The sequence below is a fragment of the Gopherus flavomarginatus genome, chromosome 1 (genome assembly GCF_025201925.1).
Source record: "Gopherus flavomarginatus isolate rGopFla2 chromosome 1, rGopFla2.mat.asm, whole genome shotgun sequence".
NCBI classification, from domain to species: Eukaryota; Metazoa; Chordata; order Testudines; family Testudinidae; genus Gopherus; species Gopherus flavomarginatus.
Genome location: NC_066617.1, coordinates 208,020,459 through 208,039,375, shown reverse-complemented (window position 1 = coordinate 208,039,375; position 18,917 = coordinate 208,020,459). Strand labels below are relative to the sequence as shown.

General features: G+C 37.8%; 1 protein-coding gene across 8 annotated transcripts in view; it reads left to right on the top strand.

The window, feature by feature from the left end:
- Positions 1-18,917, top strand: part of DSCAM (DS cell adhesion molecule) — a 680,512-nt gene that overhangs the window by 7,718 nt on the left and 653,877 nt on the right. For 7 of the 8 annotated variants that reach the window (XM_050933240.1, XM_050933242.1, XM_050933243.1 and 4 more), the window contains exon 1: positions 1,788-2,249. The exons of the other annotated variant lie outside the window; for it this stretch is intronic. In XM_050933240.1, the coding sequence (XP_050789197.1) occupies positions 2,207-2,249 (43 nt within the window). In that variant the 5' untranslated portion in view covers positions 1,788-2,206. Of the gene's footprint in view, positions 1-1,787; positions 2,250-18,917 lie in introns of those variants that run through there. 8 annotated transcript variants of the gene reach the window in all.

Below are 18,917 nucleotides of genomic sequence, written 5' to 3'. Positions count from 1 at the left end.
ACTCTACTTTAGGAAACCCTTTTCCCCACTTACCCCCATGAGCAATTAGTCCCTGCCCCCTATTAGACCTAGCTATACTACTTTAAATTGAAGAACTGAGATCTTCTTGCCTTTCCTGACCACAACCCCAGCTATAACATGATGCAGAAAATGAATCATTTGTCCCTGATGCAATTTGTTGATTTTCATTTTGGTTTTTAGCTTCCTTAAGAATTACAACTGGAGGGGCTTGGAACGAGCCCCATAGGAGGAGAGATTAAAGAGGCTAGGACTTTTCAGCTTGGAAAAGAGGAGACTAAGGGGGGATATGATAAGTGGTATATAAAATCATGAGTGGTGTGGAGAAAGTGAATAAGGAAAAGTTATTTACTTGTTCCCATAATATAAGAACTAGGGGCCAACAAATGAAATGATTGGGCAGGAAGTTTAAAACAAATAAAAGGAAGTTCTCCTTCACACAGCGCACAGTCAACATGTGGAAAACCTTGCCTGAGGAGGTTGTGAAGGCTAGGACTGTAACAATGTTTAAAAGAGAACAGGATAAATTCATGGCGGTTAAGTCCATTAATGGCTATTAACCAGGATGGATAAGAAATGGTGTCCCTAACCTCTGTTTGTCAGAAGGTGGTGATGGACGGCAGGAGAGAGATCACTTGATCATTACCTGTTAGGTTCACTCCCTCTGGAGCACCTGGCATTAGCCACCGTTGGTAGACAGGTTACTGAGCTGGATGGACCTTTGGTCTGACCCAGTATGGCCATTTTTATGTTCTTATGGCATTATATCATGCTTCTGATACTTTTGAGTCCATTTTCAGTCCATTACTAATGTACCACAGAAGTCTCTGGACTTTGTATCTTTCCTGTCTGGCTATACTAGTGACCTTTCTGGCTATAGTCATCCTTTTGTCTTATTTTTGGGCATCGTTTCTTGGGTTCCACTATAGCAAACAAGGCTGGGTCTTGCCAAGTTGGCCATCTTTACGACCACAAAGCAGGTGTTTTTTAATACTGATGTGTTGTGTGCCAGTCCCCACTTTAAGCTTGTACCCTGCAGAGCTCCCTTTGGACAATGCAAGATTCTCCAGCCCAATAATAAATGACTTTTTTTTTATTTTAAGTTTTACTAATTTTAACACAAATCTTGAATTAGCCTAATGCTGCAGTTGTTCACAGTGTTGATTCTAGTTATTTTATTTTAATGTTTCTATTTTTTCATTGGCCTTCACATCATGAAAGACAAGGTAGAAGCACAGATTGTTTTTAGTTAGTGAGGCTGAAGTTTACAGTTTGCTAAAAGAGAAAACAAAATCAGTTCCCACAGTAAAGAAACACTTCAAAGTCTAATTGTATTGGGTGCTTTAAAAGTGTCGGAAATGGAGTTTACTATTTGGTTAAGAATCTCAGTAAATTATTTCACATGCTTCTGTGTCTAGGCTATGACCTTCCAGAAGTGCCACCCCCTACTACTTGTCAACACATTAGTCGTATAAAACTCAGCTGATGCCAAACGGACGCAGGTCAGCCAACTATAGAACTGTATAATATTCTACTATGTTCTTCTATTCATCTTGTTTTTCTCCCCGCTATGGATACTTTCTGCTGCTTTAAGACTGCAGAGGGCTAAAATTGACAGAAGCTTGTGATAGGGTTAATACTTTGTTCTGCTCAGAGGCAGAGAAGGTTAGCAGAGGGATCAATGTGATTAAATCTGTAGGAGAGGAAAGATGTGTCAGTCTGCTTGCTTGCTGCCTGGATGTGGTGGTTGAAGGGTGGTGTATATGCAGCCTGGTTTCTGCAGATCTGGGTTGGATATTACCAGTGATGATCTTATGCTTGCATTGGAGGATTTTTTCACCTGTGGACCTGCCTCTGCAAACCTGCTGGTGTCTCCCTGAGCTAACGACACACCTGGCATTAAAGCACCCGCCTCCCTTTTCCCTCTAGCTGCATCTTTCTGAAACAGAAAGCAAGTGTCAGTGGAGAACAGAAGCTAAAGGAGAGACAGATCACTTGCTTTAAGGACAATCAGACACATACACGCATTCTCCAAGCAGCTACACGGCTACCAGCAAAATAAGCTGGACTGATCTTCCCTCTTAGCTTGCAGCTTTAACCTTGCAGTTGACAAACAGGGAAACAGAAAGCAAGGAAAAGAGTGGAAAGCTAAAAGCACATAGCTGGGAGGATAGAAAGGAGCAGGGGCATGTGGATATTGGCTATCTTCTTGTTCCAGAGCATCTTGAATGGTGAGCAATATAATCATTTAGTTTGTGATTCATTTTATTTCAGCTAATTGGGAAGGGTGTCAAAGGGAATAGGATGATTTTTTATCTTTTGTGTTTAAAGCATCGCGCTGGTTGTTAGCAGCTGTCGGGAGAAGGAAGAAATTGCTCTGTAATCATTTAAACTATCTTACCTAGCAAAGTAAGTGCCCATAACCTAAGTGTGTTACGATATAACTTCCTCATTCAGAATAAAACTGTACTTGATGAAATAGGGATAGATGCAATTTTTCTTTTTTTGGCTGAAAAAAGTACAGAATTTTGCCAAGCAGAGCATCAATCTGTAAGAGCATACTGAGTGAATTTAAAGGGCTTGTATATCAAGCTTTTGGATTTTGATTTTGTTTTAATGTTTTTATATTTCAATTCTTAAATTGTCATGTGATTTGACCGAAATAATGCAGGCTTTTTATTTAAGGAAAAATATTTTTAAATTTCCTCTTGCCAGCATTTCTCTGAGAAGGTACCTGCTATGTGTTCAACACACTCATTTATGTAAAAATATGCACTGATAAGCATTACATCATCTAAAAAAGATTGAAGACTCTTTCAGTCAATTTCAAAGTTATGAAGGGGAAATAACTATGGAAAGACAATAAAAAATAAACCCTTATTTGTGTACTCCTCTGCAATAGATAAATGCTTTCCCAGTTTTTAATGCTGTTATTAATACAGGTGAGGTTTTATATATTTAATACTTAGACTTGCATAGTTATTCTTTGAACATATGTATCATCCTAAGGTGCATATTGAACTATATGCAAATAAATATAGTATCTTTAGGATAGAAAACAAATTGTGCTGTGTATTGTGATGCTAGTTATTCCTATTATTTTACCTTCCTATTTTCAAATTTGAGACCATAGCTCTGCCTAAAATTCATTGTACACTGGCAGTTAAAATGGAAAGATTAAGCACACAATTTTCAAAATGGGCAAACCAGATAGAATAGGAAAATGTTGCTTGAATGAATGAATGAGGGATAATCTCAGGGTAAAGTGTAAAATTTTCCCTGGAAGATACAAATATAATTGAAGCTCCAAGCAAAGGGTGACGAATGAGTGCTGGATGAGAGTGCCTTCACATTTGCTTAGGTATATACTCGATGGGAAAATACATTGACAGGCAAAGCAAATCCAGTATGAATAGAAAGAAATATCATAAAATTAAGGCAATAAGAGATGAAGCAGGAAGGAAGGTAAGGGAGTAAGGAAGATGCATCGAGAAGTATGTTTTGATGCACAGTATACTGTACAATGTAAAATCATCAAAATAACCCCCAAACTTTTTATTTTATTTTGAAATCCTCCTAGCAGTAAGACATTGCAATAAGTTCTGGCATTAAGAATGTATTTATTTATTTTGTCAGATGGCACTATGCCTTTTCTGTATCCACTGCAGGCAGATACCTTGGAGAAAATATTTGCTTTTAATAACACAGGATCACTGTGAAAGTATATTTGCTTATCAGGGCTATTCAGTTAAACAAGGATTTGCATAGAAAATTAGAAATGCAACATTTGTGTCCAAAAATTGTAGGTCTTTAAAAGACAAATACATGTGTACCCTGCACGCACATGAATTCACACCCATTTAAATTGCATACTTTTAAGGTAGACTACCTGAAAAAAAAATCTGCAATTCTGAAGAATAATAAATTAACGATGTTTTCTTTTTAAGGTTGAAATTGTATGAATAACAGTTTCTCTCATTTATTCATGTAGTCTGCAGCAATGTCACAGTTTCAACATTCACAAGTATGGACCAAAATTAAACATAAAAAATTATCAGAATACGTATTTATCCTTAACACTCTAAACACAGAAGATACATGTATCTTCCCAGATTTTATGCTGATATACATACACTCTGTGTGTATACGTACATACATGGTACATACACACCACAATTTTTTTAAATATTACAACACTAGAAATATCTAATGGATGGTTCAGTGAATCTTTATTAACTTAAAAACTGGTTAAAATGGGGTATTTTGACATTAATTTTCTATGATATAGTAAATATAAGATAGTAAGCTCTCTCTGTGTATTGCAGATTCTTATATGTACACACACACAGGGTATGTATACCAGCATAAAATCTGGGAAGATGATACTTCTGCATTTAGGGCTGTTATGGATAAATATATACTATGAGAATACATGTGATAAGTGTTTCCTGAGGCAGTGTCTGGCAGCATTTAAAACATCAAATGCTCATTGTTAAAGTGCTTTTAGTTACACTGTTGAATTTAGAATACACTATTCACATGACTCTAGTAAGATTTTGGTGATATTTTGAAAATGATTAATACTTTGTGTTTGAAGGGAAATACAGTATAGGCAGTATACACAAATACAAATGTTATATAGTTATACAATATGTGGCACTCTTTTATGATGTTATATAAAAATTAACTCTTGAAGCTTGACTTCTGTTATTACGGTTACCCACCTGCTTTTCAGAAGTCCCCAGGGAAATGCACAAAACTACTTACAACACGCATGTGTTCTCGCACCGAAGTGTGTGTGGAATCTAATTATGGTCTAGATATATTATAAAATGAAATAAAAATCTAGTATAGCAGGTAAAACTACTATTTTTAATTTCTTTTCTTTTGTATTTAACAACCATGGGGCCCAAACCTGCAATCTTTCTATCTAGCAAAATTTCTGTTGGAGAGTCCCTGGGAGCCATCTGAATAAGGACCGCAGGATTGGCCCCCATATCTCCCTATAATCACTCAGCACAAATAAATCTCATCATGATAAATGGTACCTTCATTGAATGGACTTACTGTCTGTAAAATATCTTACTTATGAGTGCAATAGAATATTAGTACACCAGCAATATCCAAATAATAGGATTCTGGAACAAAATTTCCAAATTCTAACTGCAATTGTTATTTCTAACTACTGATTTTATTTATTAACACTATTGGTTTCTTAAAACATGGATAAAAAAGTATTATTAACCATAAATACAGTCAACCCATTTGAGAAGATGGAGATACTCTTTCAAAACAGTGAATTAAGCTAAATAACTTCAACTGATGGTAAGGTGAGTCATGCAGTTATAACCCTGAGTAACACACTGAGAATTTACCTTCTGGGTTACTGTATTAAAATATTCTAGAAGTAAGCATTTAAAATTATTGATATAAGTGAAAAAAGCCACTTTAGTCCAATCCCAATGAGTATAGGCATATTTTATTGATTACTTCATGGAAAAAAATAAAAAAGGTCAAACTTCTTTTTACACATTTCAGAATTCCTGTACCCAGCAATACACTGGCTTATTTGAAATGTGTTTGCTAGACATGCTATTGCTCTGTGTATTCAAATGTCAGTATTTCTTGGTAACATTTTAATATGTTGACATAAATATGCTGAAACCATTTGCAGGCTTCTCTTCCACTGTAACTCTTGTTTGCCTGTGGTCCATTGATCTGTGTTGAAATCAATGGAACACCAGAATGTACCCAATACAGTACAGCTGATACTAAAAATAAATTCCCATTAAAATGATTTCCATTTTGTATCCATAATGCATGAATCCCAGTGTGCACATGTCCATCTTTGATATATCAAACGAGTTTTTAGTAGCATATCAGACTGTAAGCAGGACAAGAGCCAGACTGTAAATTGGGATGGGGGCAGAAGGAGTAGACAAAAACTGTAAGAACGAACAACAGAGGTAATAGGAATACTTGCCACAAGAAACAGTGATCAGTACTGCTAGAAACAAACAGGAGGGCTAACACCTTTACTGATATAAATGGAGCTTTTCCTCCCAATGGAAGGTTTTTTTGAATAGCTGTGACATCAAAATATAGTTTGAGTAGCCAAAGCCTTGCTCTCAGGTAGTAAGATACTTCATGTGCTGATATATAGTTATTGACGTGTTTGTGGATAACCCAATCTTACTGATTGATTTTGACCTTGTTACTTCTGAGGCTTTTAATTCTTTTCTTGCAATAAGTATTAGTTGATCACTGAGTGATTAAAATGAAATTTGCATTAGTTTGAAAGCTAGACAGAGTGCAACAGAAATCTGCTCCTCCACTTTAAAAGAGAACTCATTTCCCTTCTTTACGTTTTTAATAATATTCCAGAATATAGCAATTACTGCACATTAAGAATTCCTGACCAGCTTCACCAAACACAAACTGAGATACTACGACATCGTGCCTGCATGTTAGTGTGTCAGTATCACAGGACACTAGTGGGCAGCAAACCACACAAGACTGGCAACACTTCAAAACAACAGTTGGAATAAACAGTCACTGAAGGGAGGATTTATGAAGGTAGATTGTCTTGCAGGGTCACTATCCCTTTAATTTGCAGAGCTCACTATTCTGTTTTCTTTTCCTCCTATGAGCATTGAATAACAATTATTAATTACAAGAAATCTAGAGGCTACATTTGTATTAAAGTTTAAAATGAGGTTGATTTCCACAAATAGCAATAAGCTGTAATGAGAACTTGAGGCTTGATTCTGCATTTGTTGAAGACAACGGTAAAACTCCCTTCCCTTCAGTGGTACAGCATCAGGCTTTTGGGGTATTAAAGGCCAAAGGAAATGGTGAGTGGGAAAGCTAATGGATAGCCTGAGGTTGGTTGATTGATTTTAACCTGCTTACACTCAGCAGTTCCACACTGTATTGAATTATGTCATTTATAGAGGTACCACTCAACACTCCACACCATCAACCATCAGGCCTTTTCTTTAATTTAAGCTAATGGGTCCCCAGCATTTTTTGAAAATCAGGCCATCTATTTAGTGCCTAAATTATGGACTTGTGAGCTTAACTTTATGGCTCCATTTTTGAAAATCTTGGTCTAAGCCTCTGTCAGCACCCCAAAGCTCGATAAGGTGAGTCAGAAGTTATTGACTTGATTAGTGGTATAAACAGTCTATAGCAGCGCCAGAAATGCATGGCATGATTTTCAAAGGTGTTTGCAAACCACTGTATTATAAATGATCAGATACTACCAGGATGGGCACCAGTACAAAACTCTAAACCAGAAAGGCCCATATGTTTTTGGCAGTTGCACAAGCTAGGATTATTATTATTTTGTAGAACCAGTTGATTTTTTTTGTTGTCAGAAGCTAGTGTTTCAACAAAACTGACATTTGTTGTAAAATTTTACCAGTTTTAGCAATTCTGTTTTGAAAAAAAAATAGAAAAAATGTTTTTTGCAAATGTTTAATAATCCCATTTCAACATTTTAAGAGTGGAAAGTTTTGATTTTTCCACCCCAAAATTTACTTTATTTTATATATAATTTTTTAAAAAAATAAAATGTCAAAATTGAAACTAAATATTTAAAATGAATCAAAATAAAACACCTTAATGATTTTTTTCTTCAGAATTTTGTTTTGTGAGAAATTTGGAAATTTTGGCTTTTTTCTCCATTCAGAATGTGTATGTGTTGTGTTTTTTAAATCCTTCATGGCACTGGAAATCCATTTTCCAGTTAGCTCTATTATTTAAAAGTGGTAGCATTGCTAATTATTCAGGTCATAGGCAAACTATTCACTCTGGGTTAGGAAGAAACTTACCCTAAAGCCAGATTATTGTATGCATTATCCATCACACAGCTTCCGTTGAAGAATCTCATACTGGCTATTTTTAGAGTGGAATCTTTTCTTTAAATGTGACACTGGTTCTGATTTAGTATTGCAGTTCCTATAGCATGGCAAAATGAAAATTCCTTAAATAGATGTGGGAATTTATTTTTTTAAATTATTATTCCTTATACAGTTACTGCTACCATAATTTTGTAAAAGTAGCAACAAAACCCTCTTGAGCAATAAGGTTCTCCAATGTACTGCAGACTACAAGATCCTGAATACCTACTCCAAGGTGAATGAGTGGGTGAAGGCTGTTACATTATTTGTATTATTCCATAAAATAAACACCACCTTCTTAACCTCGCTTATTTACAGACCCATCTCATTTCATTAATTCATGGGCCTACACTGTCTTATAGGAACCACATTTAAAGCTTGGTTTCAGAAGAGCCTTTCGTATCACAAAAAAGCATTGAAGAGAATGATCTTTAAAAGTAAACCACACATTCCACAGATACTTGTTTGATTTTTTACACTGATCTCCAGCTATCATATGTCATTCATTTCTCATGACTTTCTGAATATTTCCCCCCTTTAAAGTAATGGTTTAATCACCAGAAAAAGAGAAAATTGGCTGCATAAATATATCTCATAGTGAAATGGGAGAACAGATATTAAGGACATAGACATTGAGATAGGAAGAAAGAAAGGCTAGTGGATGGATAGTCAGAATGACAGATTAACGACTCTTGCCTGCGTCCCTATTTAAGTTATTTTTACTCAGGAGGCAAAGATTAAGATTTAAGAATGAGCCAGCAGTCCTATTTATAGAAAGCCATTTTTAAATGCAGTGGCTTTGAGAAGGAGAGTCACCTCCATACTAAACGCCTGCATCCCTGGAGCTTCCTAGTAACGCGGGGAGAGAGCAGTGCAGCAAACTGTGCTGAATCACTGATCAGGCTATCTGCTGAACATTCTAGAAGGGCAGACCACACATGAGCTCAGGAACACAGTGGAGCACAGGAACACCGCTGGGAGTGGCACTCATGGTCCATGTTTAAATGGCAGCTACAAAGCCAGATGCAAACAAATGGAATTGCAGCAGCTCAGAGGCTATGTTGATGAAATACCATTCAAAGCATCTGAATGTGCGCTGCATCACCTAAAATGAAGACCAAGCACGCAGTTGTTAATCTAACGCTGTCAGTGTTACAAGCAGGGACAAAATTATGTACAGTATGTGTGATGGCTTGGAAACTACTGTGTATGGAAGGACAGGATGCTCGCTCCAATGTCCATTTTTAGATGCTGCTGTCTCCTTACACTTAATTACACATTAATCCTGTACTGAATGTTTGTCTTAAATTATGATACCTCTCTTTGTACTGTCAGCAAATATTGAAAAGTGATATTCCCACAGATTTCTTTTCTAGTTTCTTTTAAGGTAGGAGTAAAAGAAATAATTATTTAAACAGACAAACAGCCTTTAAAAGGTGGCTATTATTACACAATAAGAAATTAGAGACATGATTTCTGGAATGACCAGAAATATTCTAATGGAACAGATAGCATTGTTAATACATTCTGACCCAAATTAAAATGCGTTGCATTGAAGTTTTGAATAATTTGGTGTCTATCTTTATAATTGCCATAGCTATGAGTAAAGATGCATAAAGCATAGACGGAGCAACTCTGCGACAAGCATCTCCCAGGGTGTGAATTCCAGGGAAAAGAAATGCTGCCATGTTGTGTTTGCAAATGATTGATCTATGTTGAAGTCTGCATGCTAAGGACTTCTTTCTTTCCCAGTGCAGAGTGGCTGCACTCACTGCTTCATTTTATAGTTGCACAGTATGAAGGGACTTCATGGAGGTTGGCACTGACTCGTTAGCTTCAATGCTGCTCTTAAGCAGTATCTTCATGGTGGACATATTTTAACTAACTTGAGGCCACTAGTTGTTTAGTAGCATCATTCTGTGATACTAAATGAGAGTCTAAGTGGGGTGTAGGTGTGTGAACCCAAGGATATAAGCTGGTTGAGAGGACCAGCCATACAGTGAAACATGCAACCTCTGAGGAACCCGTACATTGTTATTGTAATATTCCCTGTTGTAGACAAGTCACAAAGTGGGGTTAGTATTCTCTGAAATGAGTCAATTAACCTTCCATTGTCTGGAAAAGCAGATATGTATAAAACTAGAAATGCTAGCTCTGAATCTAATTGATCTCCCTTCCCTGATGGGTTAGGCAATCAGAAATCATTGTTCTCACCTGACTTCAACAATGTTATTTTCTACAGTTGAAAGCAGAGAAAGGTGGTGTGGTTTTTTTGTTTTTTAATTTATGTAACCTGCCGTAAATTTAGAAATTGTGCCATGGAGCATCCAAGAATAAAAATATTAAATTACTTTTTCTCCAGGCCATGATATCTCATCCTAGGTTCTGCCATTAGCGTGGACTGCTGTGCAACTGCAGCAACAAGGGATAAACTATTGATTGTCCTAATTCAGGAAAACATCTTTATGCACTTAAGCATGGTTTTAAGTCCTATTAAGTCAGGGCATGAAGAAGATTAAAAGAAGATAGAGATGGGGCAGAGGGAGAGGAGGAAGGACTTCCAAATTATGTACTGGCTCAAACCAGGGCCACCAAGTCTCTCTAAGATCATATGTGACTAGCTGAACCTGACCATGTCTCCCACTCTTATTTTTTGTTTTGGATCTTTGCTTGTTTGTTTGACTAGAAACAAAACACTCTCTGGCTGTTGGCACATAAAGACGGGGAGACCAGAACATGTGCTAGAGAGGGGAAGTATATGCTCTTCTGCTAGGTTAGGCTAATGGTGGTGAAAGAGGAAACAAGGGAGTTATTAATCCAGGCCAGTTTTAGATATATACAAGGGACACGTTTTAAATAGAAAAGGCCCATGATGGTTTATCCTCAGAGGGGACCCAGGAGCACTGTACCAAATCCCACTACTACTAAGAATCATGTCCTGCTCTAATGGTTGGTTTGTGTTTAGCTGCCTTAAGGTTTTGTTTAATTGTGCATCTCTCTGGGCCTGGTGAACTGGAAGTTGTTGGATTACAGGCACAACATTTGGCAAAACTGAAATTTAATGATGCTGTATCATAATGTCCACCCATTAATCTGGGAGCCCCTAACCAGGGTGTAGGTTATTTTAGGTATTTCTGGTGGTGTTTTTTAGTATACTTTTTTTTTTAAACTTCAGTCCACACTTTTAGCTTCACATATATAGGAAGATTCCCTTTCTCTCCTTCCTCTCACTCTCGCTGCATGCTTGAAATAGTTTCCCTCTTCTCGATGCACCAAGCAACATCCCTTTCCTCCTTTATTATTATCTGTACTGCGGTAGACCCAAAAGCCCAAATTTGGATCACCGCCCCATTGTGCTAGGCACTGTACAAACAAGCCTATAATCAAAATTTGAGGAAGTGGGAAGAGAAGCAAACAGGTACAACCTACAAGCAAAGGGATCAGGATAAGGGCAGGCTCACATCATATTAGTTGCAGATTTATTGAGGTTAGGTGTTTAGTTTTGGGTTTATTTTCACTTTATTTGTTTTTATTATGAAAAGTACTTCTAGCCAGCTTTGGGGGGATAATCCAAATAGTAAATGGGAGCAGGCAAGAATTGCTGGAGTAGGAGAGAGGAGAGGGTAAAGAAGGAAACTGGGTTGAGAGGAGGTAGAAAGGAGCAAAGACAACTGAAGGGTCATAGTGGAAAAAAGGGGGCAGGATGAAGTGGAAACAGCAGCAGTTGTAACAAGTAAAGGGGGAAAGAATTTGCACTAAGGTAAGTGGTAGCAGGGGGAAGGGGAGGACCAGATAATGCTATTGAGTTAGAGAAACCCATCCACCTTCTGGGATAGCAGCCTTCTGCTGCCAGCTGATGCAGTTAGTCTGGTATCTCAAGTGGTAAAAGTCTGCTACATTGCTAATCTATTCTTGCATGATCATTTACTATTTTTCCCACAGGAGCCCTGCTGCATTTAATGCATGGCATGAGTACACAAAGGGGCAGAATTAAGGTGACATGAGCAATCATAAATCTGGCCTTTCCTAACCTTCTAATATTTGATTTTGCAACCTAAATAAAGTTATTTAAAATATATATTTTTGAAGTGATATATATCAGCTGTGGCAAGGTCTTATCTGTAGTGAATTGATAGGAACCGGAAATGAATAACTTAAGCATTGAGTTATTATATAAAATGGTCCGGCGCAATACTGGCAGCTCCCTTTGAATAAGGAGCAGACTGCAGAGTATAGAGGTACATTGCTGATACCAGCAGGGGATGCTGTTATCTGGCTAAAGATTGCTGTGTAATGATAAGCCAATAGGAGAATTTTTGTTGTTCCTGTACCATGTTATCTCTGACCTTGGCAGTAGTCTCAACTGTGTTACTAGCTGTTCTTTCCCCACTGTCTGTCCCTTTCCCCCCAGTGTGATTGTTCTGAGATGACAGTCTCCTGAGTTTATTTGATTTTTTTTTTAAATTAGCATGCAGTAAAAACAAGTGTAGATTTTAAATTAAGTAATTAAAAACTCCAAAAAAAGAATTCTAAAAATCTTGTAGCTCATGCATCAAGGAATCCGTTCTACAACTAAGTGGGCTATCGGTCTGTTGCTGCATGAATGAATGATTGATTTAAACCAGGAATGTTTGCAACATGGGTGTTTCTCACTGGCTCAGCAGCAAAACAAGTCAGTTGAATTGTACCAGCTCCCTTAGCACAAAGAGATCTTTAGTGACACATCTTTAAAAACTGAGAAGATTCAGCTCTTTATTTTATTTTTAGATGACTATACTGTTCATATTACTTATAGCCCTTGAGGTTTTGTTTTTGGCTTAATAATTTTCCTCTACAGAAAATGCATACTGTACTTTGGGGTGTGATTTTTAAATTATGCATACTGAACTATATATTTTAAAATAGCATCCCCTCTAAGCATAATGCGGAAAAATAGTAGGGAAAATAATGAGTGCTGTATTGTAATTGGTTGCCTTTTTTATTAATGTAAAGTTATTTTGAGATGCCTAAAGGATTATCGATAGAAGTCCTTAGTGGGGGATATAGTCAATTTAAATTAGCTCACAGTTTATCCCTTATGATCTGGAATCTTTAAAATGTAGGTAGCGCCTAATTATTCTACTAGGTTATATTGTACTGTAGGGAATTTCTTTCATTCAGGGCTTGCTCACTAACATATAATAAACTCCCACGTCACTATATTTAGTACTACTAAACTCAACTAGAACAGTCAATTTGAAAAGGTTAACTAGTTGCCTTAAAAATAACTCATATCCCATCTTTTGTCAGAATAAAACAAATACAATAGACTTTTTAAAAAAATACTGTTTAAAATATTTTCCAGGTTTCCTTCTGTCACTACATTTCCCCCATGGTGTCTATACAAATGAGTGTCATTTGATTATTCAGGTAAACATCAAGGGTATGCTTAATGTTTTGCTGCTTCAGGAAATTTTCTGCTGTTTCTTCTTTTATAACTGAAATGGATTTACAACCAAATTTTGCTATTTTATTACACAGAGAACATCACTTAATAGGTCTTTTTTCCTTTCCCCCTCAGCCTCACTCTCCCTTTAACTGAGCCACCAAAAGCAAGTAGTGCAGCATTGGACTAATTACTACAAATGCAGGGTTTGTAAAAGGACACCAATACTTTACTGTATCCCTGAAGGTCATCCAAGTGATCTATCCTTAAACACTCATGCGTGTGTGTGTGCAGAGGGAGGGGGGGAAGGAGACTCTCAGGATAAGGTTGGAGATGATTATGATAAAATTTTATGGGCTAAAATATGCGCCCACTCTTAAATCTTCCTGTGATGATCTAGTGCAGAACTGTCCTTGGGATTTGGTGAATGTCTAAATTAAGAAATCATAGCCATGGCAAATCTGGTTCTGACAACATCTTTTCAGGGTTAAAGAGTAACATGCAATCCAGGTGACAAACTTAAATTGCTTCTCCAGCACTACAAACCTCAATTTCGTTTTTGTTTTGTTGTTTTTTTTTTTTAAAGTCATCTGTGCATGATCTGGCATCATTAATGTGCTGGGTGCCTAAAGTGTTCCTTCGTCTGTTCCTCTAGCAGCTTTTCCCCTCAAGTGATTATGCTAATTAGTGTTTGATCAGATGATTAAATTATAATTTGATTAATCCTGTGTGCTAAATGCTCTGAATGCATTTTCCATTGCCTGAATGCCTTGTGCTTAAGCGCTCCTGTTTGCAGTCTGATACGAGGCTTTTGCTTTTTCCTGTGGATAGTGTTTTCTATTTTAAAAGCACCGTTAATTCTCTTTGACATTAGGAAAGGGAGGAGAAGCCTTTTTGTTTCCTTTAACCCTCATTATGAGGACCTAAAATGTGGCTCCCCCTAGTTGAACTGAATTATATGGAGAGGGTTAAAACAGAAGGGGGAAAAGAGTTCTGTCTGTTGATATTTCTATTCACATTTCCTCGTAACAATGCTTCCCTTTCCAAAGCTGAAATGTTTGAGTCGAGAAGACTTTTCTTTGTAGAACAATGTTTTTGTATTTTGTCAGGGTCCCCCACACCAAACCCCACTTCCCCTGTTTTATCAAGGTTTGTTTTTGCATGTCAAGTACAGTAGATAATCTCCAGCAAGAGAAGAACACAGAATATACTGAATTCATAAACTCGGTGTGGTTAAAAGATTAACACTTAGCTGCATTTGTTCCTTTCCCTTGAATACTAGGGCCCTTTTTTGGAGTGATCCTCAAAGGATCTTCGTAAATAAAACAGAGACTGCACTGTTGGCATTTAAAGTTAATTTGTAGCACATATTTGCATTTAAAAGGGAGACATTTTGGCTTCAATGTGGCTTTTTCCATATTTGTCAGGTCAAGACAATAACATTTGTAGGCATCGGTGGCTTGTTCTAGCAGTCACTGTAGGGCAGTGGTGTCTGCAAGAGTTCAGGAAGGGTTGTCGTAGCTCGGGAGGTTGCTTTACCCTGTAATTTAAGTCTGTGTTTTAATTTCCAATTATAGTGCAAAATCTTTGTTTGTTTGTTTGTTTTTCCCCACCTGAGAATCCTACTGAACTTCCTCCCAGGGAAAATGCGAGAGACAGATTTAACAAAGAGATGCCAAGCTTTGTGTTTGGGGAACTCCCTCTTCTGTACCCCAGCCGCAGCAAGGTAAAACAAGGCAATGAGAATATTGGGTCCTACCCATCCCCACCCCTTTGTTACCTTCAGTGCTAGTAACCATTTGTGAAACCCATATTAAGTGTTATTCAACCCCTGCCAGGTTGTCCATAAAACAACTTAGCCTGTACTGTAGCTGTTCCATGATATAATAGGGTGTTTTTTTTTCTTTATTTGTGTTTTAACAAGTACAGATCAAAATAGGGAGGAAGATTAGAAACCGGGAGTTTAATTAAAAGTGCTGTTGCTCAACACCCCTGTTTCACATCTAGTCTTTACAAGGCAGAGTCATATAGCAATAGTGGATTTTAATATCTCATCACACGACTAATATGAGAAAATCCACATACTGTCAGTAACATGAGCAGAGGAGGTTTGCCAAAACAACAACCACAAACCCCTCCAACACCTCTATACTTTTGAATATACCTGTTAATCACAACAAACGCTAAAGTAGCTATACAGTTTGGCTACATGCAAAACCTTCAGCTTGGGAGATCCTGATCTTTTCATTTGTAATTATTCATATTTCAGTAGCACTTAGAGGCCCCAGCTGAGATGAAGGCCACATTATGCTAGTCATAATAATAAATGACATAGTAAGGACTGGTCTCCTCACAGTTTTTATACTGATTTAACTATTTGGGTTAGATTGGTAATTTTTCTACTGAAATAGTTATACCAGTTCAACTTCTAGTGTGGACGCAGTTATACTGGTATAAAGTTGCTTATACCAGTGTAATTTATTCCGCTTCCCTTATGGGAATAAGTTAAACCAGCATAAGCACCTTTATATCAATATAACTACATTCACTCTGGATGGATGCGCTGTTTTAACTATACTTACATATATATATAGTATGGTATATAGTAAGGCTTTTGGTATTGTTGCACATGACTATCTCATAAACAAACTAAGGAAATATTGCCTACCTGAACCTACTGTAAGGTGAGTGCACAAAAAGTTGGAAAACCGTACTCAGACAGTAATCATCAGTGTTTAAAGGTCAAGCGGGAAGGGCATATTGAGTAGGATCCCACAGGGATCAGTTCTGGGTTCTGTTCAATATTTTCACCAATTATTTAGATAATGGCATAGAGAGTACAGTTATAGAGTTTGCGGACGATACCAAGCTGGGAGGGGTTGCATGTGCTGATTATTTCTTCCTATCCTTGGTGAACATGGGGAACAATTGATCAGAGTCCTCTTTGTAACAACTTTTTACATATTTGAAGACTGTTATCATGTTCCCCCTCAGCCTTCTCTTCTTTAGACTAAACATGCCCAGTTTCTTCAACCTTTCCTCATAAGTCGTGTTTTCTAAACCTCTCATTTTTGTTGCTGTTCTCCGGACTCATTCAAATTTGTTCACATCTCTCTTAAAGTGTGGCACCCAAAACTGGGCCTCATACTCCCTTTTCCTAGAGCAATGTCTATGCTGTTAAATGCATACAAAACTAATCGTGTCTAGCAACAGAAGTCAGAGCTAATTGCATTGTGCCAAACACACACATGTACCAGAGGGACAAATCTAAGCCTAAGCATAAGGGGCAGCCCTCACCAACCCCTCCCTTCTCTCCACCCCCCATCTCCACACTAGCACCAATGCCCTCTCTATATGGTGTCACTGGGTTTTTAGAAGTTCCTCTATCCTATTACAGGGGTTTATTTGGGGTAAAAGATTGGCAATGTGCAGCAGTTTACCACTACAGTGACCCGTTCTAAATACAACACGCATGGACACAGTGCTGTAAATGTTCTCATCCTTTAAAATTAGGATACTAAATGATTTCATACTCTTTGCCACTTCAGTGGCATTCTGAAATAACAAAACTTCTGGTAAATTTGGCAGATCTCTGCTGCATGCCCTGATTGTTCTATGTATCTGGCACTCTCCTATGTTTCTGTTTGGGAAAATACTCAAGCTTCTCTGTTCTATTTTAATGTACACTATGTATTTTTTCTCTCTCTTTCTCAAGCTTTAACTTTTAAAAAATATAAATAGGTTGATGTAAAATTAGTCTCTGGTACTGTGGTCTTGTTTATAAATGCTGAGCCCACTGCCTATCATGCTGGCTCCTTGTACTCCCCTCTTTACAGCTGTCTACTGTCTTTTACTTAAATGATAGGATCGTTGTAGCAGGGTTCATCTTTCTGTTCTGTATAGTGCCTAGAACTGTGGGATCCCAATCCATGACTAGTGCTCCTAGGTGCCATAAGACAAATAATAATAATTCCTGCACTAGAGCTATACACATTTAACTTGCGTGTGTCTCAAATCTGGCACTGTCCATAATTAAATATCTTCTTTAAAAACCTTTCTGTATTCAATGTAAGAGCGGCACCTGGTACATCCAGGGGTGGGGGGGGAAGGAGATGAGGGATATCAAATGTCATCGCACACTTCAAAATCCCATTTTCACCTGCTCATGTGGTATGTATCAAATGCTACTTTTAGGTAGTGCCCTTTGGTTATATTTTGGGAAACTCCTAGATTTAAATGCAACCATATGTCTTTGTTGTCTGGAGACGGTTGAGTTTCTTGTATAGATTGTACAGTTAGGAAAGTGCTGTTATCCCTATTATTCAGAGAGGGGACAGTAAATAGACTAAATGACTTACCCAAGGTCACAGAGGAAGTTGCTGGTGGAGCAGGGAACTGAACCTGGCTCTCCTCATTCCTGGGATAGTGGCCTAACCACTTGACCATCCTTCTCTCATCTGTAAAATGTCTTTTGGGGGAAAAGCTGAATCAATTATAGTCCAGGGGTTAAAGTGTACATTAAGGATTACAGAATCACCTGTAGCCACAGCAGAACTCTCTCAAAAATCAACGTATTGTTTGCCTAAAGATCAAATGGAGAGTGGTCTTTGTATTGTTAATGTGACTGTTTGTTCGGGACATTGCATTCAGTCTTGCTCATTAGAAAATATGCTTGCCTTTATGACCAGGATTCTTTTTGCCATTTGTTAGCCCATCCCTCTCATTCACCGTGTATGTATGTTCCTGTTCCTTTCTTTTCTCTACATCTCCTGCCCTGCAGCAGCTCCCAATTCCTACTCCCTTGTTAGCTTCATTCCTATTCTATCTGCTGAAAAATGATAAATAGCTAATGCTGCCATTTTAAAATGTTATGGATTTTAGACTCAACATTCCAATGAGCTGTAATGAGGACAGAAGAGTCCACATGTCTTGGTCATTGTTTCAGGCTGTCTGCAGACTCAGGAAGACTGGTTACTCTCGGGTCACAGTTTGAAAGGTTTATTTGCAAGTGTGAGGACTAGATGCTAGCTTACTTAAAAATGAAAACAGAGATTCTGCAGAATATGAATATCGTTTGTGGGCCATATAAACACACCAAATGAACCATATCTGGCCTGCAAGAAGCAGGGTGTTTGATACCTCTGCTATAGGAGATACCAGGATCTGCATGGATCTTGATTGAAATGAGGTATTTGACTGCCAAACAGCTGCCTGTCTGCTAGGATGGTGGATCCTGATCCATCCTCACTGTCCCAAAGATATAATGGGAAGTGGAGGGGGATCTTTGAGGTTAACTTCATGGAGTCTGGCTCCCCCAAGTTCTCTTCCTGGGGGTTATCTTGTGGGGTGGCCATCAAACCCACAGCTACATCATTATATGTGTGTGTGTGGGGGGGGGGCTGGTTTTAAATGAAGGTTTTCGGCATCTACTGTTTGGAAAATGGGTTTATGTGCCCCTGCCAAGAAGTCCAAGTATGCTTCCTGTTTCATACATTCTAAGGCCCAAATGGACCATTGTGATCCTCTAGTCTGATCTCCAATATAACACAGAGCATAGAACTTGCATGAAA